At 61.0% G+C, this 24,342-nt stretch overlaps 2 protein-coding genes across 4 annotated transcripts; both read right to left on the reverse strand.

Annotated features, from left to right (window-relative positions):
• Nucleotides 1-2,151: 2,151 nt before the first annotated feature.
• SHISA8 (shisa family member 8) lies at nt 2,152-7,663 on the reverse strand. Of its 2 annotated transcripts, none has more exons than XM_042990884.1 (4): nt 7,143-7,663; nt 4,381-4,511; nt 3,272-3,418; nt 2,152-2,857 (listed from the first exon to the last, which is right to left on the reverse strand). In XM_042990884.1, the coding sequence occupies exons 1-4, from the start codon at nt 7,661-7,663 to the stop codon at nt 2,463-2,465; spliced, it is 1,194 nt and encodes a 397-aa protein (XP_042846818.1). In that variant the 3' UTR covers nt 2,152-2,462. The 2 variants fall into 2 exon arrangements, with proteins under 2 accessions (XP_042846818.1, XP_042846817.1); XM_042990883.1 differs by having other exon boundaries at nt 4,306-4,511.
• A 7,187-nt stretch (nt 7,664-14,850) lies between these two features.
• TNFRSF13C (TNF receptor superfamily member 13C) lies at nt 14,851-18,256 on the reverse strand. 2 transcript variants are annotated; one of them, XM_042990886.1, is made up of 3 exons: nt 18,085-18,256; nt 17,489-17,731; nt 14,851-17,092 (listed from the first exon to the last, which is right to left on the reverse strand). In XM_042990886.1, exons 1-3 carry the CDS (start codon nt 18,227-18,229, stop codon nt 16,911-16,913), a joined length of 570 nt encoding a protein of 189 aa, XP_042846820.1. In that variant the 5' UTR covers nt 18,230-18,256; the 3' UTR covers nt 14,851-16,910. The 2 variants fall into 2 exon arrangements, with proteins under 2 accessions (XP_042846820.1, XP_042846819.1); XM_042990885.1 differs by having other exon boundaries at nt 17,489-17,734.
• Nucleotides 18,257-24,342: the final 6,086 nt, after the last annotated feature.

Raw genomic sequence — 24,342 nt, forward strand, 5'->3', positions numbered from 1 at the left:
GGTCGGGGACTGAGGACAGCCCTTCCTTCTCTGCTGAGAGGCTCCCGGAAGGTTTCATTTGGAAGGACCTTCCTCGACCATCCACCCGCTTCCTTACAACGCCGGCTGCTGGCGTGCACTCCTGGGCTGGAACAGAGTCGGGGATAAAAGGGCAGCCAGAGGTGCTGCTTGGGTCAGAGGCCACTGTATCCAGGACACAGCTGGCCACTCACAGCAGCGGCTGTTTCAGATTTGGGGTGCCAAGCCCATGCGTGTTCACCCCTCAGAGAGAAATCTGTCCGCTACTGGCTGTATCCCCATCCCCCCTGAGGGCTCACTGCCCACAAGTCACATCCAGGTCCAGCTCCTGTACCCAGCTGGTCGCCTGGGGCAGGACATCACCTCTGTCTGCCTCCTCTTCCACGTGTGCCCCACAGGGATGACAGTCCCTGCCTTTAAGTGCCCATAGACGTGTTGGCCAGTTTCAGTGACATGACACACACAAAGTTCCATGTACAGTTAAGTGCCTTATGAGGCTGGCGAGAGGCAAGACCACGAGGAGCAGCAGTGGGCTGGAAGCGGAGGAGTCCGGAGTGACCTGGGGATGAGCATGGAGCATGGAGAGCAAGGTCAGTGACCTGGCCTGGCTGAGAAGTCTTCTCCGAAGGGCAGTCCTGGGACGGAGATCTAGGGTCCTGGGGACTGCGAATGAGCAAGGGGTTGCACCCACCTCCCAACAAAGCCCCGTCAAGGCCTGTGTCGCCAGGGTGGGTGGCTGTGAGTGGCCGATGACCCAGGAACCTGATCTTTCGAGTCTTGGCAGGCTCCATGACTCAGCACCCACCCCCCTTCCACCTCCCTCTACACAGCTGCCAGATAGGCCCCGGGGCACCGTACCCCCAGTTGAGGGTGTGAGGGCTCTCTCCCCTAACGCCACTGGGCCCTCACTGCAGGCAGGACCGTAGACTCTTGACCCTGTTCTGTCCTGGGGCTTCTGAGCCTTGGTTTCCTCAAAAGCCAGAAGAGCTAGTGAGGCGGGCCCTGTTACAGGTGAAGAGCTGGGGGTTGGGGGGCCTCAGGGCGGCCCCGCGCGGCAGGAGGAAGATCTGAGACCATGAACCTCCGGAGCGGAGCCCCTCCCTGCCGGCACACACGTTCATACCTTTCCTCTTCCCCACAGTGCCCTGCCTGCCGCTCATCAGGTTCACAGCGGCAGAGGACAGGAGTCCTAATCAGCTGGGTGACCTTGGCGAGTTACTTGGGTCTCAAAACCTCAATTTCCTCATCTGTAAAGCCGCACACCCATAGGGCTTTTGCAAGGATTAAATAAAAGAAACAGCAATAGATGGTGGCCATTGTTATTAAAACAGTATATATATATATATATATATATATATATATATATCATGCCTAGGGCACACAGGAGGGAAACAGAGGCCCAACTGGGTGGCTTTTGTTGAGGTCACACAGTGAGGGACATAACCCAGACCTCAACCTCCCAACCATCCCTGGCACAAAGGAACTCGATGCACCCAGGCTGCTGGCAATGCCCTGAGCCACAGCCAGCTACCCAGAGCCCACCTGGCAGGAAGGGGGAGCTGGCAATGCAAGCCTGTGTGAGCACCCCGGTGGGGTCACTGCCAAGGCTCCGCGTCCAGCATCCCCATCCCCTTTCCCCCCTACAGCAGCTACTGGGAGGAGGCTCCCCCATCCTGAGCACCAGCTGTCCACTTGGCCCACTGCCCACACCCATTAGGGGGGTGGCCCTGGACCAAGCTGGCCAAGTGGCCTGCAAGCCAGGTGCCGGCTCAGGGCCAGACCGTGTCAGTGAGAATCAGCTAGGTTTAACCAACTCAAGATGTAGAGTGGCCGGAAGGGGCTCACCTCCAGTAAGGGGCATGGACCCTCCAGGGGGCCTCAGGCTCCCCACAGCCCTCTCCCCTGTGCTCGGGAGCCTCCAGGTGGCTGGGGCCCAAGTGCTCCCTCCCCCATGGCTCCCACTGGTATGGACATTAAGCTTGGCATTCAGCCCTGACTACCCTCTCCAGCCACCTCTCCCTGGCTCCCAGGACACTTGCCCGCCAGCTCTCAGGAGCAGTCCTTTGCTCTTGCACACGCTGTGCCCTCTGCCCGTACCGCCGTCTGTCCAGTCAATGACCAATGCTTCCACCATCCGTGCCTCTCAGAGCCAAGCTGGGGCTCCTTTATTCTCAGGGATGGGAGCCACAGAAAAGGCTTTATATTTACACGAGGAACCCTGGCCCTAAGGCCCCAAGGACAGAACCACTGGCCTCACCCAGCGGGCCCCTTCTTAGCCCTGCAGGCTCCAAGGCCCCAGTCCAGTTTGGGCAGGCATGAGGGCAGGCACGGCCGGCGCCTCTCCTCCCCCACGGTATGGGCCCCGGGAACCGGCCCACGGCGGCCTCCAGGCAGATGAGGGCGCCCCGGAGATTGCGATGATTCGGGAGAACCAGCGGCTGTCTTCACACGGTGACCTCAGCTTTGCTGTTGGTGCTCAGGTGCCGGGGCCCGCGGCCTGCACTGCCGTAAAGTCCAGGGGGCTGCGGGCCGAAGGCCTCGGGCGGCTTCTCCACGCTGAACTGGCGCCGGGGCGCGTGGCCGGGCCGCCGGGGTGCGGGGGAGGCCTGAGCCGCCAGGTGGCCGCGGGGGGCGGGCCGGGCCAGGCGGCCGGCGATCCAGGCCTTGTAGTGGCCCGAAGGAGCAAGGCCGGCGGGGGGCGCGTAGCCCGGCGGGGCCCAGGGGCAGGCGTCGAGCAGCGCCGGCAAGTCCTCGCGGGGCCGCTGGGGCCGCGCCGGGACGGTCAGCGGGGCAGGTTCGGTCGCGGGGAACCGCTGGTAGAAGTCCGGCGGGGTGGCTTCTGCGGGGATAGTGGGGACGAGCCAGGGGGCGAGGTCAGGGCCGGGGGGCGGGGTCCCAGCGGCCCCGGGGCGGGGCAGGGAGAAGCCACGCCTCAGGGGCGGGGCCTAGCCCTCTCTTGGGTGGGACAGGGAAAGTCAGGCCTCGCGGGCGGGACAGGCCCGGGACCCGCCTTGGGAGACGCGGGTTTTCACGCCCCGGGCTCGGTGGGGTACAGCCTGGTGGCCCGGCGAGGGTGCGCGACACGGCCGAGGCGCGGGAGCCGACTGGCTGCGTAGGCCCGATACAATATTTGGCTGGAGCGCTGACCCGCAAGGCTGGCAACTGTGGAACTCGAACCAGGACCCAAGCCTTGTCATCTAGGAGCTTGGATACCCGGGGCGCCCGGCGCTCCCGCACAGACCCGGCCACTCACCTGCGGCCTTGAGCGCGGCTGCCTTGAGGGTGGCGTACTTGGCGTAGTCCCTCTGCAGCGTCATGCTGCCGCCGTCCTGCAGCCTGGGGCCACGCAGGGGTCCTGGTGTCGCTGACCCCAGGGGCACGTTGTTGGGGCGTTTCTTGTCTGGAGCGGGGAGGGGGAAGAGGAGACCCGGCCTGCTGACAGGAGGACATTCTCCACCTGCACGACCACCTCTTCGCGGCCCCCTCCCCAGTGCGAACTTGGGGGATGGTTACTTGGGCGGGACTGAGAGCCAAACCTAACCTGATGGCAGAATCGCCAACGCCTGGAAAAGGGCCTGGCTCAGAATAACGCGATTAATAGCAGCCAGCCCTGGGGCGCCTGGGTGGCTCAGTCGATTGAGCCTCTGACTTCAGCTCAGGTCATGATCTCACACCTCGTGAGTTCGAGTCCCGCATCGGGCTCTGTGCTGACGGCTGGGAGCCTGGAGCCTGCTTCGGATTCTGTGTCTCCCTCTCTCTCTGCCCCTAACCTGCTCACAGTCTGTCTCTGTCTCTCTCAAAAATAAATAAACATTTAAAAATTAAAAAAAAAAAAAAATAGCAGCCAGCCCTGAGTGGGTGCTAGCCTGATGGATGACTCCTCAGCATGTTCAGCTTGGGCCAGGCATCGGGTCCCAGGACCTGCTTCTCAGGAGATGGAGTTAACGTCTGAAAATTAGAACCCATACAGGGGAGGGGAGCGGGATTGCCGCCTCACCGGCTAGAGCCCAAGAGGGAAGCTCCAGCCTGGAGGAAAAGGCCCACAGGCGTCCACAGGCTGGTGCGAAGCTGACCCCGGGGCACTGAGCCAAGGCCTAGAACCACAGCCTGATTCCAGATCCCTGAATCTGGAAGCTTCCTCACAGAGTCCCCTTGACCGGAAGCTGCTGGACACCTCAGAGGGTCACCCTCCACCAAGGGGAGCTGACCGGCTTGCCCAGCCCCGACTCACACGCCTGCAGAGGCAGGCAGCTCGTTCCAATTGTGAAAGAGCTAAGAGCCTCTTACCCCTCAACACACCCCTTCCTCTGCTCCCAGGCCTGTGCTGTGGATCGACATATGCTGGCCCACCAGCTTGCACACCTGTGTTCTTGGGGGAGCCCCTGGGGAGGCCATCCCCCATCTGCACCTGGACACAGCTACCCAGAGGTGGGCCCAGAGGTGGAGGCAGCGGCTCCTGGGGGTCCGGCTGCTTCAGAAGTTCTGTCAGTGTCCTGTGGGGGAAGAGTGATGAGAGGCAGTCCCCCCAACCTCCTGCTTCCCCACTGGCCAGGCCTTGGCCTACCCAAGGCCAGCCCTCCCACCACTGTCACCCTTTCAACCCATCTGGCCCCCCTTCTTCCCTGTGATTGTTCTCACACATCTAGTCTCCACTGTCAGGCATGACCTGTGGCCCCAACACATGGCCACTTCCAGAGCAGGTGAGGAAACTCTAATGGGGTCACATGTCACCAGGGCTACCTTATTTTCCAAAGACTCCCCCGCTCCCACAGTCCATTCTCCAAGACACTCCGAGTGGAGCCTCCTCTCCCAACGAAAGCTCTTCAAGTGCACCAGCCTCCTGGACTTTGCTTGCACTGCTCCCTGGGCCAACAATCTTTTCCTCCATCTCGTTCTGCAAAACTCCTACTTATTCTTCAAACCCCACCGGAATCCCTCCTCTTCCAGGAAGCCTTCCTGATCTGCTTAACCTAATTCCCTTCCTGCAGCAGGGGCTTCTGCCGAGTCCCCGGGACAAAGCTGTCACACAGGCACGGAGGGGAGAACAGACGTAAGGGGAGGGAGGAGCCAGGAGAGCCCAGGGTGGAAGCCTAGCGCCAAAGACTATGTGACCTTGGGCAGCCACCTGCCTGGTACCAGGACACCCAGCCCCACCCAGCTGTGACAGCGTCTGACTGAGCCTTCCCTGCAGACAGCCAGACACAGCCTTCAGGCCAGCTGCCTTTGGTGCCCAGAATCCACGATTTTCTTCTGGCTCACTCTGACCTTCCCACCTCGGCGGGGCGGGGTGGGGGAGACCGAGGTGCTGAGGACTCAGATGGCTGATTCGTGAAGAAGCACACGAGAGGTGCGACACCTAGGGTAGGTACTGTTTGGCTGAAAGCCTCCTAGTCCTGCCCACTCCTCAGCTGCCCACCCGTGTGGCCTCATCTCTGTGCAAGCCCGCACCTGCCAGCTCTCCCAAACACCTGAGTAATTTTCATGCCTCTGGGCCTCAGCACAAGCTTTCTCTAGGGACAGACTCCAACTCCCTTCTAAGCCCTCTGAGCTGGAGGGGCGCTGACCGTCGACCTCAACACGGCAGAATTAAGGGTGAGACTTGGGGAGAGGGCGGGGGTTCAGCACATGCCCACACATGAGCTCAAGTTGGGCTTCAGGTCTCCCCAGAGGAGAAAAAAGAGGGCATATGGGAGCTGAAGCCCAGAGAGAGGAAGGGACTGGCCTAGGCCACACAGCACATCGGGAGTGGGCCAGCTCTTCCTAAAGCATCACCAGACCTGCTTCACTGTCCCCTGTGGATGAAGTGGGTTCTAGGTGGACACATCAGCTAGACTGCCCAAGCCACCGCTCTACACCGCCACGGCCCTCAGCTCCTGCTGCCCCGTTGTAATCAAGGACATGCCCTGTCTTCTCCTCCTGGCCCTGCATGAGGGACTCCAAACTCAGGGCCTGCCCCCGTAGCATCCAGAAGCCAGGATGAGAGCCTCCACATCGCCCGAGGCAGCACAGTAGCTGAGGCCAGCACCCCCCAGCTCTGCCCTACAGCTGTCTACTAGGGGGTGGGCTAGGTGGTCTGGGAGACAGAGGTGCTGCGGAGTGCCTAGGAAGCCCTCATCCCCTGCCCCTCAAGTCTATGAGGTGGGAAGCACCCAGGCCTGGGGGCTTCTATTGTCACCTCTAAATACCAGCCTGTCGCGTATCCAAAAGGAGCCCAGATCTGGGTAGGTGAGGCGGGCACAGGCCCCAAGACATGGGGGTGGCTGGGGGGATGTGAGTGTGTGAGTGTGTGGGTGTCGGTGAGAGTTTCAGGGTGAGGACACAGAATCCCAGAGTCCCCATTCTAGCTGAGAAAGGGAACCCGGGTCCTATAGACCCCCGCTTCACACAAAGCTCAGACTCAGCCAACACCCGTCCTGGCCTCAGCGGCAACAAATCTGTGTCCCCCACGTTTCAGGCCTCTTTCTACACAGGGAGAGACCCTGACGCTTGCCTGGGGGGGGGGGGGGGGGAGTGGTTACTGAGTAGCGCAGATTGGAGAGGCCTTCTCCCCAGGGAAAGAAGGTCAGGCCTGAGTCACAGCTATGGGGGTGGGGATGGGGGTGGGGATGGGAGGGAAGTGGAAGGAGAGGCGAAAAAGTGGAGAAAGAAGCAAGAGGAGGGAGACCCAAGAGAGCTACAGAAAATGCCCCATCCTTCCCTTTCCTACTCTGGGGACCTATGCTATGGCCCCCACCCGGTACTAGTGGGACTCAGGCCCCAGACCCCCTTTCTTGGGTGCGGTTTTTGTGCGCCCTCTGTCCGGGGCGACCAGTCCAGAGGAGGAGGGAGCCGCGGGAGAGGGCGGCTCCGCACCCAGCTCCCTCCGGAAGGTCAAGGGGAGACGGTATCAGCTGTCTCCCTCCACGAAGTGGGGCGGGGGAGGGGAGGGGGCGGCGGATGGGGGGAGAATAACAGACCTAGAGACTGAGAGCGGAAGTAAAAACCAGGAGGAGGGTGCCGCTGAGAGGACCAGAATTTACAGACGGGCGGGAAGGATGAAGGCTGGCGAGGGGGCGCCCACCCTTCGGGAAGGACGGTCCAGGAGGGGCGGGCGGGGCCCCGGGCCCCGGCTGGCGCGCGCTCACCTGGTGACGGTGCGCCGCGCGCGCGGGCTGTGCGCCCTCTCCAGGCCCAGGCGCGCCCCGATGCCGGCCAGCACGAGCAGCGCGGCGACGCCGCACACCGCGTAGACGGCCGTGTGGCTGCGCTCGCGGCCCGGGTCCCGGGGCGCGGCGGCGTCGCGGGCACGCGCGGGTGGCCGGCCCGTCTGCACCCAGGCCGGCGTGTCGTAGTTGGAGCAGCGGCTCTGGTCCAGGCGCCGGGGTCCGTCGTGGCAGCAGAAGCGGTAGCCGCACGTGCCGCAGCAGAAGCTGTAGGCGCCCGAGCTGCAGTTGAAGGGCGGGTCCCACTGGCCCATCACGTCGTAGTAGCCCCGGCAGCGGTCGCCCCCGGCCGGGGCCGCCGTGCCGGGCGCCGCGGGCTCCTGCGCCTCGGGGGCGCCCGCGCGGCCCGACGGCGGCCGCGCCAGCAGCAGCGCCAGCCCGAGCGCGAGCCGGAGCCCCGGCCGGCCGCCGCCGCGCAGCCCCCGCGCCCCGGCCCGCTCCATCGGGCCCGCGCCTTCGGCTACAGCGCCCGGCCCATGGCGGCGCGCCGCGGCTCCCTCCCGCCGGGCCTCCGGGCCAGCTCCTCCGCGCCCTCAGGGGCCGCGCTGGCCCCGCCGCCCGGGCGCTGGCTCCGCCGGGCGCCTCCCCGGCCGTCACCTTCCTCCTCGGACCCCGGAGCCGGGCGGGCTGGGCCGGGAGCTCGCCGGGCCGCACCTCCAGTGGGCGCGTCCTCCGCCGACACTCACTTCGGACCCGAGCCGGCAGTCCTCGCCCCGGGCCGCCCCCCGGGCCGGGCAGCGAGTCCTCCCTCGCCCGCGCGCGGCCCCCGGCCTCTCCCGCGCCTGGCGGGTGTGCGTGGCCCGGGCCCGGCGGGGGCGGCGGGCCGCCCGACTCCGCTGCCTTCCCGCCGCCCGCTCCGCGCTGCCCGCGCTCTGGCTGCGGCTCGGGCTCCGCGCGGGCTCGGGCGGGCGGGCGGGGGAGGGAGGGAGCGAGGGAAGGAGGGCGGGCGGGCGGGAGGCAGAGCCGGGGGAGGAGCGCGGCCGCCGCCAGGGGAGGGAGGGGGCGCGGCGGGGCCCCGCACAGCCCGGGCGCCCGGCCGGGGACCCTCCCCGAAGGCGTCCCCGAAACATTCCTCGGAACTAGGAGCCCCAGACCCTTCAGTTTATGACTCTCGGGACTGTTACTTCGGACACAGGCCCGCGTGAACGCGCCTCTGTTTCACAGGTGCGGGGACTTAGGGGACAGAGAGGCCCCCGGAGGGTCGTTGCCGCCCCCGCCGCTCTTCCTCCTTCCCATTCTTGCTGTCAGTTCTGACCGAGACCGAAGGGTGACATGTGGCAGGCCCTTGGCCCTCTCTGCGCCTCGATGTTCCCGCCTCTCAAATGGGAAGAAAATCCCGAGCGGAGCCGCTGCAGAAGGACAAGTGCCGCCTACGTGCCGCCTGGGGCACCGCCTTAGCCCCGGGGCGCGCCCCCTGGCCCCAGAACCTCTTGGACCCTGGGTTGGGGTCCTGGGGTGTCCCCGCTTCTATGGCGATGGGCATGGCCTGGTCCGCGTTCTCCCAGGAGCTCTTCGCTACCCTAGGTGTGAGGGAGAGAAGATTGGGCTGGACTTGGACCCAGAAGAGGGGGCGGGACCGGGTCAGGGGGCGGGGCCATCGGCCGGCCCTCCGCCCCGCCCCCCGAAGGCCGCTCCGGTCCTCTGGCCTGCGCGGGGGAAGGGGGTGGAAGGAGGTCCGGAGCTTGGACCTATCACGGAGCCGTCCCTTGGCGTTTTCCAAGTTGGGTTTAACTGGAAAATGTGACCGAGCGGTGGCGCCTTGCTTCTCTCTGCCTCAGTTTCTCATCTTAACATCAAAACTTTTCCGGAAGTGGGGGGGGGGGTGCGGATTCATAATGCGCCTGTTCCAGGAGGCAAGGGTCAATATGGTGCCTCCCACTGTCCGGACGAGATCGTCAGGAGACCGAGGGCTGGGCGTCCAGTTCTCCCCGGTGTTCCCACACAGCACCGTGTCTGCTGAATGAATGAATGAAGTGACTTCAGTCTTTAGTTTTTGTAAAATGAAGAATTCGGGCTCCTAGGGTTCTCCTGCTCCCCTTTGCATCAAGTCTTAACTCAGCGACTGGGATCAGCTTATAAAAGTGGAGGAAGTGGAGGGAGGAAGAGGGAGAAGGATTTACATTTAAAGGAGGATCAAGTCCTTGTGTTGCGGAGATGAGGGGCTGACAGGCTAATTTCAGGTATTAGTGGCTGAGATGCCGTCCGGCTCAGGGGCATTCCTTGCGCCCTGTCCAGAGACAGCCTGCTCCCTCCCCCTTCAGCCACAACACACACTCTTCTGATCCAGGTGGGAAGACCCTACCCCCTTAGAAGACTATGTTACAGTTTTAGAGACAAAATAGATAAGCAAAGGAATGAAATGAAATTGCCTTAATCCCATCACCAGGGGCACTAAAATATGCCCCATTTTACATACTGTCTTTCAGTGACTGGTCTTTAGTTTACTTTCTGCTGTCAAACTTTCCGTTTGTTATTCAGCTTAGAACTTGTCGCTATATTTTCTGGTGCAGACTTCCCTGCTTCCTCTGGGAGTGGTAGTCCTAGAAATGCACAAACTGTCAGATTTGTATCAGCGCCCCCCCCCCCCCACTGCTAAGCTGCCCTCTGGGTCACTGGGGCTTTGGGGTGACTGCTTCTTCCCCCTTCCCCGCCCTGTTGCTGGGCACTAGGTTTAAAGAGGTTTGTCTCTGCCCGCCTGGCACTGTGGCCTCTTCCCAGGTAGGATGACCCCACTTGGCCCTGAACTCCTAATGCTCTTCCCTGAGTTATGTCCCCTCCCTGGGCCCCCCTCTTACCCCACTGTCCTGCATCATCAGGTGCTCCACTGACCTTCCACCCCACGTTGATTGCCATCTCCATTTGTCCAGTGAAGGAGCTGGATGCTGGATTCCATTTCCCCCACCCCCACCCCAGGACTGATGTCCAACCTCCAGCTCCTCCCCACACCCATGGCTTCTTCTCTATCCAAGTCTGGTTCAGTGGTCAGCCAGCAACCATAGGTGCCTACATCTACTGGACCCATGTCAGGCACTTAATGCCCTCTTCATATGAACATACAGCCTTGGGGGCGGGGAGGGGGAACAGGAGAAGAAGACAAATGCAGAGACAGACCACAGCTGACTGGTTGAGTCCTGGGATCTGGCCATTCATTTGCATGGCACTGCCTCTCAGGTGCCCGCACATTTGCTGGGCGAGGGGATCTAGAAATGGAGCAGCTCAGCTGAAGACTGACCCCTTTGCCCAGGCGGTCCTCCCTGGACGCTGGGGTCTCTCTCCACAGCACAGCACCAGGGCACCTGCCTCTTGTTTCCTCTGCCTGCCCCCCCCCCACCAAGCCTGTGTCACCAAAAATCGCCCATTGATCCAGGCTTAAAATAACCCCTGGCATCTGCAGCGAGCCCCACGGGGCGGGCAGAGGAGCCGTGTGTCTCTGTGCCTGAAGGGCACCCGCCCCGCCCCCAGCTCTGAGTTCTGGCAGCTTGAGTGTGAGGGTGTCTAAATGTGCTCGCGAATGTGAGCCAGAGTGCATGTCTGGTGCGAGCATGATTACGAGGGCCTTCCTTCCACCATGGGCATGTATCATGAGTGAGTACACACGTGTGTTAGTGTGGATGCCCCTGTGCACACATGTTCTTCCTACGCTGCTGAGCCCTTGCCTGGTGCCCGGCTCTGGCTGTGCAAGGCTCAAGGTCTTGAGAGGTCACGGACATTAGGGAAAGCCTGGGATGGCCCTCGGTGTCTCCATTTTAGATTGTGGGTCAGTGACCAGTCTGCCCAGTGGTGGGCCAGGGAATTGGAATCTCCTAGAGACAAACCCGAGACCCAGAGAGGGGAAATGATTTGCTGTGACTGGCACACGGCCAGGAAGGGCCAGGGTCTGGCTTGGAACCTTCGCTGTGAGGTCCAAACCTACTGTCTGGCCAGTTTAGTATAAAAAGAGAGAGCAGCTGGAGGACCCCAGCCCAGAGCCCAGGGAAGTGCTCCTACACCCTGATAACACACTCAGTGTGCCCTGACTCTTACAGGATCCCCCGGGCCTTCCACACGCTGTTCTCTCTTCCTGGAATGCCTTTCCAGCCCCTCACACAGACAGCGCCTATTTATCCTTCATTCTGGGGTAATGTGGGTTGGAATTCCTGCTCTAATATGGCCATTCAACCTTTCTAGGCCTCAGTTTTCTCATCTGCAAGATGGGCTGCTAGCACCTCTTCAGCAGGGCTGCAGGGAGAAGCCAAATGGGCCCCAGATGGAGAACCACCGGGTCCATGCAGTCGGGTGGGGGCTCCCACTGCCGCCATGCTGAGATGACGATTGCCACTCTGGGCGCCATCCACGAGCCTCAAAGGCCACATTCCCAAGCCCGTTTTGTTTTCATTTCTTCCACGAAGGAGGGTTACCCAAAAAGCAGATTCTAGAGAACTAAGGACTTGCTGCTAACACAGATGCCTATGCCAGTGCCGGGAGGGGGTCGGGAGGGGAGGGCTCCTGGCTCCTTTGTCTCCCCGAGAGGCAGCTCGTGACTCAGGCTCCAGCTGCCTGTGGGAGGGAGGGGGCACCCAGGCTGAGGTCGCCAGGGAGCGGCATGAGTGGGGGGACAATGGAAGTGGTGCCCGGAGCTGGGGTGTAGCCTCCGGTCCCGCCGCACCTTCTCCCTGACCCTCCCCTCCCCTGCCTCGGAGTCACGCTCAGGACATCACAGCTGGAATTACCTGAATTACCCGCATTACTCTCCCCCTTCAGGACCCTCCAAAGGCCCCAGTGAACATGCAAATCTGGAGCTGGCCACTAAGGACAGGGCTCAGCGGAGGCCACACAGCGCGTCCACCCACCTGGAACAGGCCCGCCCTGTCCCGCCGGCCTGCCCGGTCCTGGACAGGATTCTGAAGTCGGTTCCTAGCCCGGGGTGGGGGAGGCGTTTTGCGCTCCTCGACATAGACACTTCGCCCCAAAGTCGGGGCCATGCCCTGCATCCAAGGCCTCTCCTGGCACGGGACACACGTGAGGACGGGAGCCCCGCGTGAGCGTGGAGGTGCGGGGCTTGGAGAGGGCGCTGTGGGTCTCGGTCCCGCCGTTCACCAGGTCCCGCCCTTTCTCCTCGCCCCTCGGCCCGGAGCCCCCTCCTGCTACTTGCCCCGGCCCCGCCCCTTCCCTACTCCCTTGAGACTCGGGGTCCGTCAGCCCCTCCTCCCTCCCCGACCCCGCCCTCAGCCGCGCCTCTCGTCCTGGTCCCACCCTCTCCGTCCCGCAGCCCAGCTCCCCGAGCCAGGCGGCCGGCGGTCGAGGTGCCACCTGCTGGGCTGACCGCAGGAGTCGCGGAGAGAGACTTTCACCTGCCCTGGAGTCGCTGCCATCTTCCTAGATCCCAGACTCTCTGCAGCTCAAGGGAAGGAGGAGATGTTCAGAGGCCCTCCGGGCCCCGGGACCCCTGGGGCGTCCCCAGGGCAGCTTCCCCCCTGCAGAGCCCCGGGAAAGAGCTTGGGCTGGGAACGTGGGCATGTGTCTTCCTGGCTCCTCCCTGACCCTTTCTTCGCGTGACCCTGGGCAGTCGTTCCTACCCGGCCCTCACCCTCAGCGCCAGGTCAGGACCAGGCAGCTGGGGAGAGGGCACAGCTTGGAGAGAGGTCAGATTTCAGCCCTGAGTGAGGACGAATGTGGCCTGAGCCACCCACAAAAGAGCAAATGGGAGTGAGCTCCCACCCTGTGCCAGAGGAGTGCCAGAAGGGTCCCGGAGGCTCTCAGAGGGAACGGGACAGGGAATGGTGAGACGCTAAATGGTGTGGCTGGAGAAGCACCTGGGTTCCCTGAGGATGGGTGCCCTTATGTGCCAAGAAGATTCTGAGCCTCACCTGGCACTCAGAGGCCATGGTGCCCAACCCTCTAGCTCCCCCTGCCCCTGTGGCCTGCTTCTTGACCCCTTCTGTGCCCTCTCCTCTGTACCTTTTTCCACAGTCCCTTGGGCCAGGAATGCCCATTCTCTGCTCCATTCCAGTAGGAAAATTGGGCAAGACTCAGGGCATACCTCCCACGGTCCAAAGCATGCTCTAGATGCTGGATTAATGACCTCCCTGTTTGGGGCATTCCCTGGGTCTGGCAGGGATTGCCAGCTTTGTCCCTGTGTCTCACTCCATCTATCCCACTGCACTAGGACCTATTGGTGGGGCCTGAGGCCACCCTCCAGGTATTGCCCAGAATGGCCCTGGCACAGAGCGGGTGTGTTTGGATCTGGTGTGATCAGTGGGACAGTAAATGGATGAGCGGTGGGAGTGGTAACTGCCGAGACTAGAGCCTCAGACCAGCTCTGGGAAACTAGCTTTCCAGGAGAATTTCTGAGGGCTGGGGGCTCCGGGCAGGAAGTGTCTGCGTCCCAGGGAAGGATGGGATGGAGGCACTCCAGGATGAGGACCCGACTTGCCACATGACCTCTTTAATCTCGGACAGCTGGTTGGCCCTTGGGCTCCATTTAGAAGATGAGACGGGCTCAGAGAGATGCCACCAGCTTCTAAAGGCAAGGGCTGTGTGGGGCCATCCTTGCTGAGACAGCGGGAGGTAAGGGGTCAAGTCCTTCCTCTCTGGCCTCCCCAGCTGGGCCTCCCCACCCCCACCAGGAGCCCAGAGCCCAGGGCTGCTGGGCAGGAAGTGAAAAGTGCCTGCAGGAAGCCCCAGGAGGAACTGAGACTTGAGCCAACCCCGCCTCCACCTGCCTGGGCCCTGGGGACCCCGGGGAAACCAGACCCTCCTTCAGGAAAAACTGGCCAGAAACACAGGCTTGGGGGAGGGGCAGCTGGTTCCCACCCAACAAGCAGTTTTTCCAAAGTCTATCTTGGGTGCCTCTTACAGCCAAAAGAGACCAGTTGGGAAAGAAATCTTTGAGCAGTGATGTAAACAAGACGTAAAGCCTGGAATCAATCCCTGGAGTCAGCACTCCCAAGGAGGGCACCTGGGCCAATGACCTTCTGGACACGGACAGGAGCCTGGGTACGGCCCAGCTCCACCACTGCTTAGTGCAGCTTGGGCCAGATCCCTTCATCTCCCGGGCCTCGTTCTTCCCATCTGCAAAATGGGACATCTAATCCCTGTTCATGGACATGAGCAGAATTTAGATTTTCAGGAAATCAGATTTTCAGCAGATCAATTCAACCAACAGGGGCCCTAAAAAAACTCGGGCAAAGATTTATGTCGAGGAGGTACTCCTGCCTCACAGCTACAACAGCAAAAACCAAAATCAACCAAAGGCTCAAGCGGAAAACTCTACAAATATTGAAAATCTTGTTTGCAAAGTATTTAAAGACAAGAGAAAACACCAAATATGGCCGCCAAGATATGAGTTTATGTAATTACAACCACATAGAGAACCCACCAGTTATGGGTCATTTCTCCATAGACTCCACCCTGGATCACTGTCGAACTTTCCAAAATGTCAACAAATCAGGTCTCGATTTTGTGTTTAGGTTTATTTATTTATTTTGAGAGAGAGACAGAGAGAGTGACTGGGGGAGGGCCAGAGAGAGAGGGTGAGAATTCCCAAGCACGCTGACACCATGGAGCCCGGTGTGGGGCTTGAACCCATGAACTGTGAGATTGTGACCTGAGCAGAAACCAAGAGTCAGACACTTAACCGACTGAGCCACCCAGGCGTCCCTTTTTTTTTTCTAATGAAAAAAAAAAAAACACAAAAACCTTTTTTAAAGCAAACAAATACCCATGCCCTCCTCCAGGTGCTGTCATTAAGGTCAAATGCAGTAACTTCACGAAGACTCCTTAGAAAGCACTGCCCGGACAGAGAGCCAGGGACTGGGAGCCCCTGGGCGACTGGGGCCTGGGGGAGACTGGCCCCCTCTTTGCCCACCTCTCCCCCCGCCTCTGCTCCCGGTTCTTCTCCCAGGAAACTTGCTTCTTCTGGGCAATTTCTTCATCTATAAAATGGAGGGAGGTGGGGGTAAGGATTCTTTAAGGTTCTTTCTGGTTCTTCTCCTCTAAGGGCCATGAGCCCAGAGGAGCACTTTGCATCCAACCCCCCATTTTTCAGAAACGGAAACCGAGACCAGAGGGGAAGCTGGGGTTTGACTGGGACACAGCGGTGCCAGAGGTTTGCATGTCTGGACCCCAGAGGGGTTTTACGCACGTGTTTTACCTCCAGGGCCCGGTCCCCCACTGCGGTGGAAAAGGTGAGTGGGAGGTAGGAGTGGCCAGGAGGAACAGCTCAGACTCCCCGATCCGAGCTGAAGGGGACTGGATGTCTGGGCCTGCTTCCCACCCTCCTGCCTCCCGCCAGCCACCTGACCTTACCCCAGCCACCTGGCAGCCTGCGGATAGGGGCACTTGGGATGCATTCAGGGAGGGAGTGGCTAGGAAGACTTCAGTGTGAGGGTCAGGGTCCTGGAGGCTCCAGACCATCTTCTGGGCTGAGAAGGGGGGTGGGCGGGAAGGGTGAAGGTCTGCCGGGAAGGTCAGGGAGAGGTGGGCGGAAAGCATCTGATGCCTGCAACAGAGCATGGCCAAGGCTCTCCAGTGAGACACAATGGTACCCAAAACTCCGTCTTCTGACTCCTAGTCCACGCTTCTTGTGAGGGCGCTAAGCTGTGACAAGTCCCAAGGACTGTCCAATCCGGTCAGGAGTTTCTAACCCTGTGTTAGAGGGCCAGTAGGAGAGGCAGCACCTGACCAAGTGTAGCATGGTCCGCAACTAGAGGAGATGGTCTCAGCCTCGGGCCGCAGAGCAGGGGGCACTGCTGTCGGAGGAGCAATTCCCCTAGGACAACGGGTGATCCCAGGGGCTGGCATAGAATGGCCAAGTGACCCCAGCACTTGGGGCCTAGCTTGAGGAGGGTGGACCACAGACAGAGGGGAGCTCAAGGGGCATCAGGTCCGCTGGTTCAAGGCCACAGCCCCGCTCTGGCTTCTGAACAAAGGAACCTCTTGCAGGTTCTGGGCCTTTCCCTAGGCACAGCTGAGTGTGCCTTGAAGGCAGCTGGGACCCCAGGTGGGGTCTCTGGGGAGATTTTCGGCCGTGTGCCTTCATCATGAGTTTGCAGTCTAGCCCCAGAGGGGCTGTATACCTCCTCTCACGGTGCAAGCTGGGGGCTCTGGAAGCTGCTATGAGGGTGAAAAAGGCATCTTGGTCCTAGAAGACTGGGCCAAGCGCAGGGTTGACCCTGGGGTACAGATACCCGAGAATCAGCGCAATCCAGGCTCTTTGTCAAAATCACCTTCTATTAAACCCTGAAGCAAACCCCTCAGTTGGTTACTCATTACTGCCATTTGCATCAGCTTTAAAGCAGGACAGCTCCGAGAGCAAGTATTAAAGAAATACAACACCCAGCTACAAATTAAGCATCCTCCTACTCAGTCATTTTCCTAGATTCATTCCGGCTTACGGTGGCTTCCCTGCACTTAAAGAAAAACCTCCTACACAGAGTGCCCCAGCCACACAAAGGCACAGGAGCTCAGCCACCACCTTCGACGGCGGCCAGCGATGGTCTGGTTTTAAGCCACACGCTAACATGCCATACAACGCGCTGCCGTCTGAACTCTGCGGTCTGTAGTCTGTGGTTCTGCAGGGTTAGCTGGGGAGCAGCCAGGTTCCCAGAAAAGGGGCAGGTGGGCACTGCAGTCAAGAGCCGAATCCAACCTCCAGGCCCCTGGCTGACAGCTCACAGGGAGGACAGGCGTTGCTTCCTGCCCCCTCCGTCGCTACTGTTGCTCAGGGCCAGCAGTCTTGGTGGTCACCAGCTCAGTGGAGCCCAGCTCTGTGGCTGGCACAGGGACGCTGTGGGCAGGTGGGGTGTTGGCTGGGTCTTCTCTGGGTGGAGGCCAGACGGGAGCTGTGGCATCAAGGGGTTTCGGGGGATGGATGATGACATCGTCCAGGGGCTCTGGTGGGGGGGGGGTGGGCAGGGAATGCAAGGTCAGGGTTGCATCACAGCCTTTCCCCCCCCTCCCCCCACCTCCGCTCCTGTTCTGGAAGCTCCAATGGAGAGATAAGTCATGAACTCCCCCCTGCAGGGGTGGGGAGGGGTGGCACGTGATGGGCCCTCAGGACAGGAAGCGCAGAGGGCGCTGGCAAAACGGGGAGCGCAGGGGGAAGGGAGAAGTGTGGGAGCCCTGTGTCTCTTGCTCAGAGGGCTCTGGGAGGCCACAGCTGTGTCCCTCACTCCGACTCAGCCTGAGGTCCTCAGAGCCCGCCCTGGTGCCCCGCGCACCCTCCCCCCTTTCCACATTGCCCCGGGGTCCAGTCTCCCTCCCACTGCCCCCACTCCCGCAGAACTCACCGTGCGGGTGCGGGTCCGGGTCCCCCGGGGGAGCCGCCGCGCGCAGGCGCCGCCGCCGCCGCCACCTCCAGCTCAGCAGGCCCACCAGGACCAGGGCCAGCGCCAGCCCCAGCAGCGCGGGGGCGCCGAAGAGCAGCGCGGGCAGAGGCAGCGCGGCCTCGGCCTCGGTCTCGGCGGCGGCCCCCGCGCCCACCGACTCCTGCGGCTGCAGCGCGGTCCCCGGCGCCAGGCTGCCAGGCCGGGCTGCTGGCGGAGCCGACGGGGAGAGAGAGCAGGGGGCAGGGGGCAGGGACGGCCGGGGAGGGGGAGGGTCGGGAGGAGGCGAGGCTGGGCCGGGGAGGGGAGGGAGGGCCGGGCGGGGTGGACAGGGGAAGGGAAAGAGAGGGGGCGGTGAGGGCCACGTGGTGACCGCTGGTCCCCATCCAGGTCCCGGCTTACGGCCCCCCATCGACCCAGTCGCCCCCTCCCCACCCATCCTGGGGCAGATGGGGGCCGTGCCTGGGGCTCTGGCAGCGGTGGGGCAGCGGTAGCAGGAACCTCCTCCCCCTCCCCAGGGCTGCCCCGCTGACCAGCTGGCAGAGCGGGTCGACTCTTACCCGGTCTGGGTTCTGGCGTCCGGAGGAGCCTGCAGTCCACGCACTTTCGGACCAGAGGGTCAAAGCACTTGTCCGCCACACACTTGGTGGGGGCCGCCCCCTCCCTGCCCCGCAGGCTCCTGGCACCTCTCCTCTGGCTGCCCATGCTGCCTCGCACACAGCCGGGACTGAGTCTGGCTTCAGCAGCCAGAGGAGGAAACCGGGAGGGGCCCACCCACTGTGCCCCGCCCTCCCGCCTGCTGGGGTGGGACCACTCTCCGCCAGGGCCCCGAGGCCCTGCACCCCACACCTTCTCTTCTACCTGTGGTTCCTCCATTCAACCACTCAACCATCACCCCCAGATGCTGGGCGGGCCGCCCTCTGCTGGGCGCTGGGACCGTGCTGGGCTCAGACGGGGGCCTTCTCTCGGACGGCAAAGGATGGGCCCCTGTAGTCAGGACACAGACCTCTGGGTGGCCTCCCCTGTCCTTCTCCCCAAGGCCAGCCCACAGCCCCAGACAATCCCCAACCCCCATGTCCCCCCCACCTCACCTGCCTCCTCTTCTGGGGGAACTTCCTACTCTTCCAGGGCACAGCGGGTTCAGTTCTTCGGATGTTAGGGAAAGACAGCGCCTCGCAGCAGCAGCAGCAGCAGCAGCAGACATGGAGAGAGAGGGAGGAGGCTTTGTAGAGGAGGTGATGAGGAGGAGGCGTTCGCCAGATGGAGGGGGGTCTAGGGGAGCATAACAGTGGACGGGCCCAGGGAGTGCTGGGTTAGAAGGCTGGGCCCTCAACTGAGGGCTAAGGAGCTTTGGCTGAGGGCACTGGGGAACCAACCGTGCAGGACTTTAAGCACAGAGTGTCATAGTCAGATCTGCGTGATAGTGGGGACCCTCTGGCTGGAGTAGAGAGCACAGTCAGGATAGGGGGAGGGTAGCCGAGGGTTCGAGGACAGACAGCTCCGTCTCCAGATCCTAGGCAGGAGAGAGACTCAGACCGACAGATGAACAGACAGACCAAGACCCCATGGGCAGCCTGCCCATCCCAACTCCTTTCCCCAGGGCTGTGTGTATCCTGGCCTGCTCGCCTCTGTGTCTCACGGAGGTCCCCTCTGTCTGTCTCTATTCTCCAGTGTTTGGGTTCCCCCACCTGTCATCCACAGCTCTCTCAGATTGAGCGTCAGACATACGCACAGGCCCCCTCTGCCTTCCTTGACACCTGCTGCCCCTTCCCTGGGGGCAGGGGCTGGCAGAGAGCCTCAGCACGGATTTGGTGGGCCATACCAGACCCCTAAGCACTCAGGTCTGGGGTGGGGGGCACAGAGGCAGGAATTACTGTCCAGGGGACAGGGCAAGGGCTTGGGGGCAGGAGTAGATCTTTAGCAGCTGCAAGGGTATAGGGAAAGCTTCCAGGCAGAGACTGGCAAGGGCAAAGGCAGAGAGAGGTGAGAGGGGACAGCATGGCCACTGCCCCAGGGGATGCTGCAGAAGGACTGGTGGGGGAGGGAGGCAGATGGGCCAGGCCTCAGACCTCAGGCTCCTGGGCAGTGAGGAGCCCCAGGAGGTGCTGGAGTGAAAGGAGAGCTTCTCTGAACTCTGCTTTAGAAGGGGCCTTCTCTCTGGCTGCTGCAGAGTTGGAGACAGGACACTATGGACCAGGGAGGGGAACCATCTGGAAGCTGTTTAGGAGCTGGGAGTCTGGTTGGCTCAGTCGGTCGAGCATCCAACTCTTGATCTCAGGTCATGATCTCACGGGTTCAGGAGATTAAGCCCCACGGAGCCTGTTTGGGATTCTCTCCCTCTCTCTCTGCCCCTCCCCTGTGCTCTCTCTCTTCTCAAAATAAATTAAACTTTAAACAAATTTTAAAAACAGTAAAACTATAGAATTGTTTAGGAGCAAAGAGTGATGCTGTGGAGTGAGGCGAGAAAGGCTGGTCCCCAGGTTTCTGGCTCAGGGGACCCTGAGGACTCACGGACCCCTGAGTCGGCTGACCCCCAGGAGCCCTGGCCCACTGCCTCTCCGTCCCCTGCCCACGGGCCAGCAACTCCATGGCAGGAAGGTGTAGGCGGCAGGGCAGCTGCAAAGGAGAAGTGGGTCCGGGATGGTGGGTGTGGGTGCGAGTGTGGGTGTGCGGTGAGGGGGTGGGGGAGCCAGGGGCCTGGAGGGGAGCGGGGGCAGGGAGGTGGGGGCGGAATCCCCACCCTCATCACAGTGGTGCCGTTACTACCTTTCGCTCTCAGGACCGCAGAGCCCTTACATTGGACCCGGACGCCTCATTTAAACCTCACGCCTTCGGGCCGAGCGGACGGAGTCTTGTGGGAACCTGGCGTGAGGACCCCGTCCCTAGGAGAGGGTGGGCCGGTGGGGCCGGCCTGGGGCCACTTCCGTGAGCCACTTCTGCACAGGCCGCGTGGGCCTCTGTCTGTCTCACTGTGGCTGCACCGGCTCCAGCAGAAAGCACGGGAGGTGGTCTTCAGGGGCCCAAGCCAGAGAAGGACAGCGACCGTTCCCATCCGTGCCTCCTGTGTGCCCGGAGCACGTGCCCAGGACAAAGGGGTAACAGCGAGAAGCATGTGCGATCCAGGTCAGTGGCATGGGCAGGTGCCTGGCCCTGGACAAACCTCTTCACTCGTGGCTCCTGAAAGGGGAGGGGGCGGGAGGCCTTGAATCTCGACTCTGCAGTTAAGAGAAATTTCCCCAACAGACCAATGTGGTAAACATTAGGTTAAATCCTCAACGTAGTCCTTATTTTGGTTTACACAGCTCTTCAGTCAAGATCAGGAATTTCTTTATTCAAGTCTTCTATGTCACTTCTTGACGGAGACGTGATGTCCGAGAGAGGAGTTAGTTTCGCAAATCAATGTGGTTTTTGCAAATTTTTGTTCTTTTGATCATTTTTACTCACTTAAGATTTTTATTTAAAATCTTTTTCATGTTTATTTATTTTGAGAGAGAAAGAGACAGAGCACAAGCAGGGAGGGGGCAGAGAGAGAGAGAGAGAGAGAGAGACAGAGAATCCCAAGCAGGCTCCTGTGCTGTCAGTGCAGGGCCCAACGTGGGGCACAATCTCACAAACCATGAGATCATGATCTGAGCCGAAATCAAGAGCCGAGCTGGGCACTTAGCCGACTGAGCCACCCAGGTGCCCCAAGATTTGTATTTATTTTTATTTACTTATTTAATAATCTCTGCACCCAATGTGGGGCTTGAACTCACAACCCCGAGATCAAGAGTCACATTCTCCACTGACTGAGCCAGCCAGGTGCCCTGATAGTTTTTACTTTAAATAATTTGATATCATCACCTCATACGTACTGAATAGAAAATAAGGGACTTTGTAGCTGAAAAAAGCCTACCTAATCGAATGTCTCTTAGTGTTCTCACGTTTTCGTTCACTGATGAATTGTTTAAAAAAATAATTAATTTGGGGTCAGGGAAAAAGGAGTCTCCAACGATCTTTGTCCCTCAAATTCCCCCCGAAACACCCTCCCAATGGCTCTGACACAGGCAGTATTATAATGTCCGTTTTCCAGATGGGGAACAGGGACTCTCGAGGGCAAAGGGATGACCCAGTGCGAACGGGGAGTCTGGACAGGGTCTGTGCCCACCCGACTGCGAAGCGTGGCCGGTGCCCTTCATGCCTCGGGGACAGGGTGGGGGAAATGAGGAAACTGCCAGTTGGGCCAGCTCAGTGTCAAGCTGGGGCAGTCCCTGGGGGACAGAGACGCCCGGCCCCCTAGATCTAGTTGTGAAAGTACGCGGAGACCCAGGATGCGTGTGCTCCTGACGTAAAAATTGCTTTTATTGTAATTCTGTAATACCTGAACACGTTCTCATGAAAAAACCCTCAAACAATACAGAAATCTGTGAGTAAGAAGGGGCCTTTCCCTGCTGTCCCCAGAGGGAGCCTGTGGACTTTTTCCTCCTATCCTGCCTTGCGCCTTTAAGTTCTCACGTAAGTTCCTGCAGAAGAGCGGGTATTGTGATTCATACAGGGGTCCGCAGTGTGAGCTGTTCTGTTGGCTTCCCTGCCCTCCTGGGCCCTGTGGGCTCCCCCCTTCAATTTCGTCACAGGAGCAGGAGCGGCCAGGGTCCCCAGGGTAGAGACTCCCTTTGCCTTTCTCGTGTGTTTAGCTCTGACAAACAGGACACTGCCAGAAAGTCCCTCTCGCTGGGGACAGCGGGAAGAATGTGGCTTTGGGCCTCTGGACACTAGGACAAGGGGTGGGAGAGGCAGAGGATGGATACAAAGTCCTTGTGGGGCTGGAGAGTCCCCGGCCCTTCTCCCCCTGACTCCAAGCTGTGCAAAGGGCGGCTACGCCTTTCCAGGAAGCAGTTACAAGATCCCTGACCAGATTTTCACACGCCCAAGCTGCCTGTCCTCCAGCCCTCATCCCCACCTCCATACATGCACACGTGCACACACACGCGCGCAGTCTAACGCTCCTCGGGGTTGCTGGCCAGGGCAGCCCGTTCTCAGCATGGCCCGGAGATAGAGGACAAGGCCCTCAAAGTGAGGTCAGAATGGAGACCCCAGCTCATTAGCATCACAGCCACGGGGAGTAGAGTCCCCATCTCCTGGGCTCCGGGCCAGCAGGTGGAAGGCGGAAGGCTGCTGTAAGGCAGGGGTGGGGTGGGGAGGTGAGAGAGCAGGGAGCCTCCCCAGCGGCTGCCTTTCCTCAGGCCTCATTCAAGGCACCAGGTGGGGATAAGGGCCGCTGGCTCTGGACCTCCTTCAGGTTTTTGGTCCCGTATGAATGATGCACAGGCCGACTCCGTGAGCAGACACCTCCATTTGTTCACCAAATATTTACTGAGATTCACTATGTACCAGGCACTGTTCTACGTTCTGGGGGGACAACCGGGACAAAGCCTAAATGGTGAAACCGTACAGTGGGTAAGGGGCTGGGAAGTGCTGGGGAGACAGTTTCAGGAGGGAAGGGTGGCAGGGAGGGCCTGGGGGGGGGGGCCGGGAAGGCTTGCTGAGACCTTGGAACACAGGGATGGAGGGGAGAGTGACTCCCCCAGGATGTCTAGGGAGGAGCAGACGAGGCCCAGGGAACGGCACAGCAACCAGGAAAACGGCAGCGGCCAGTACCGACTAGTCACCTGCCTGGCCCTGTGCCCTGCATGAATCCACAGTGCTTGCCTCAACCCTGTAGGGGAAGTGGCATCGTGAATATCACTTTACAAAGAGGAAAGCAGGGTCAGAAGGATCAGGGGCGAGCCAGGCAGCCCCCCGGTCCTGAGCTCTCACCACTGCTACCACGGCACACACATCTGTGGGGGCCTCTCCTGGTCAGCAGGTGGGAGGAGGTCAGGTCCAGCCCTTGAGGAGCCTGTGGCTGAACACGGCAGAGGATGGTCAGGTTCTGGGAGCCCTCTGGGCCTGGCTCTGCAGGGCCGTTATATCGCCAGACCGGGCATCTGCCAAATGTTAGCTCCCAGGGATCCCCAAATGCCTTTGGCATTTCTTCTGATGTAAGAGCGCGGCCTCCAAGGAAGGCTGCCTTCCGTCCAGGTCAGGGGCACTGGGACAACCCACCCTGTCTCCCTTCCAGAGCTGGTCCTCAGCAGGGGAGGCTGAGGGAAGGAGGTTAAGCCAGCAGGTACCTCGGGCAAAGGGTGCCTTTCTGCCCGGGGGCCTGTCAGGTAGGCCTGGCCCAGCACCAGGTACGTGGGGGGAGGGGCAGGCTGTGGCAGGCCTTTATCTCAAGAACTCCCCAGGGCTCCCCTTGCCGCCCACACCCCTGGGCACAACCAGCCTGTGGAGGGCACACACGGGGCAGGTGCAGCTGAGACTTACAAGAACCTCAAGAGGCCGTGGGGACGGGAAGACAGGAAGTGAGCTGCCCCAGGTCACACTGCAGGTTGGCCACAGACCCCAAGTCAGTGAGACTCGGAGGCTGGGTCCTTTCCCACTGCATCACTTCCCCTCTGTGACCAGGGTCCCCTGTCTGAGCCCAGCCCCGGGGCCGCCCCTGCCTTTGCTCACTGAGGGGTGAAGGAGGCTCAGGTGCCACGTTGCAGAGCCCCCTCCTCGGCAGGGGTGGGAAACACCACCAGATCAGGGCCAGAACACGCAGGCCTGGGCCATCTCCTACGGAGGGTGCGAGCTCCCTGGGGTGGGCCCCAGGAACAAAGAACCTGGGACCCCGAACAGGCCCCGCCCCTCTGAGAGCCTCAGATACCTCATCCATACAGCAGGGGCCCGACCCCCCCTCTTCCCTCCGCGTACTCAGACAGCATGGACGCGGCAGCTCGAGGTCCGGCACGAAG

The sequence above is a fragment of the Panthera tigris genome, chromosome B4 (genome assembly GCF_018350195.1).
Source record: "Panthera tigris isolate Pti1 chromosome B4, P.tigris_Pti1_mat1.1, whole genome shotgun sequence".
Classification (NCBI taxonomy): Eukaryota; Metazoa; Chordata; class Mammalia; order Carnivora; family Felidae; genus Panthera; species Panthera tigris.